Here is a 1554-nt window from a genome sequence, read left to right as displayed (position 1 = left end):
GTTTTGAACTTTTAAAATATTACATGGTAAAAACAGAAGCTGCACTTCATATTAGTGACAAACTTTGGTGTTTTTTGACGAGTTATTTTCATTTTTGCTTCTACTTTTCGTATAAAATAAGTTTCCATTCTTGGAAGGTTTCTAAGGTTCTTCTTCTACATATTTAAAAAAAAGTTGTTAAACATCTGAGTGGTGCACTACAGCTACTAGTGGTGAGAAAGTGTATTGCACCTTATTCAAAATCAATGCAGTTGCACGGCCCTCTGCGGCCCAAAGTTAAAAACTGTTGATCTTTTGAGGCCCATGGGTTAAGAATCTCTGCTGTACATGTATAACATCGTATGTTGATGATACCCAACTGTATCTGTGGATGAAACCAGATTAAACCCTGCAGCTGCTGAAGTGACAAACCTGTTTTAAAGACATAAAACCTGACTGCCRGTGTGTCGGCTCTCAGTCACCCAGGATTTAGGGTTTTTAAAGATGACAAGTCGTCTCCTCTTAGTTTTTGAAGACATTTTGCTCCTTGTCCGAGGAGTTTTCGCAGTTCTAACTGAGCTCAGTGGAGCTGAGGTCGCCTCTGTTTTTAAAAAGCTTAAAAGCTTTTTAAAAAAGTTGAAACGATTTTTAAAAACGTTTTGCTCCTCTGTTGTTTAGGAGGCTGCAGCGGGTCCGACTGCATGCCAGCAGCTGCGCCAGCTCCTGACGGAGGTCCTGCAGATCCTGCAGGACGAGGGCGTGGTTTACCGAAAGGTGAAATCCCAGGATGAAGTTTACAATGTAAGAACTGCTCCCTCCTCAGCTGATAGCGTGATGACGGTCGCACGTTTGAYGCTGTCGCTCCTCACCAGGTGACCGCTCAGGACAAAGATCTGCTCATGGCTGTCAAAGACATCATCAGGGAGGACTGCAGGAGGGCGAAATGTGAGGAAACTTTACATTTACGCCTGACATGGATATTTTTACAGTAATATCTTTATGTGCCGATAGATTTTTGAGTGACCTCGGTTTGTATGAGGGACAAAATTAAGACAATTGCTGCTCACCTACTTTATTAGACACTAACTTTTTTGAATAAAGAAAACTTTCTCAACAAAAAATGGTTGACATACAAACCTATAACCTTCATGCACTGACAGGTCCTTAGACAGAATTTACTGATCAATATGACGTCAATATAAATATTAAACATAAAGCATATTACTGTGAAGCAGACAGCTTTAGTTACCACCTCAATTAGCAGCTAAGTTTGCCCTTGTCTATTGGTCGACGGCTGTTTTTTTGTTTTTGTTTTTAGCCGAATTATGAGAAAAGCCCATAGACTTAAATATAAAGATCACTAGACTGGGTCCTGCCCATACCGTATACACTGATAACATCTGTGACAGCATGGAGGAGCAGAACAGGACAACAGCTCACAGCCTCCATTGAAACTAATAGATGAACAGCAGCTGAACTGAATCTGTTTCACAGATTATCTGTCATGTTTTTACAATAAATTAATAATTATGTTAATTTCATTCAACAATCATGTAAAACGCAGATTTATACCAG

General features: G+C 39.9%; 1 protein-coding gene across 1 annotated transcript in view; it reads left to right on the top strand.

The window, feature by feature from the left end:
• Window positions 1-1554, top strand: part of stn1 (STN1 subunit of CST complex) — a gene marked incomplete in the record, with an annotated part of 7886 nt that overhangs the window by 4027 nt on the left and 2305 nt on the right. Inside the window, 2 exon segments of the mRNA XM_014018292.1 lie at window positions 658-780; window positions 852-924. Of these exon segments, the coding sequence (XP_013873746.1) occupies window positions 658-780; window positions 852-924 (196 nt within the window).

The sequence above is a fragment of the Austrofundulus limnaeus genome, unplaced genomic scaffold (genome assembly GCF_001266775.1).
Source record: "Austrofundulus limnaeus strain Quisiro unplaced genomic scaffold, Austrofundulus_limnaeus-1.0 Scaffold189, whole genome shotgun sequence".
Taxonomy (NCBI): Eukaryota; Metazoa; Chordata; class Actinopteri; order Cyprinodontiformes; family Rivulidae; genus Austrofundulus; species Austrofundulus limnaeus.
This window is presented reverse-complemented; position numbering and strand designations above follow the sequence as displayed.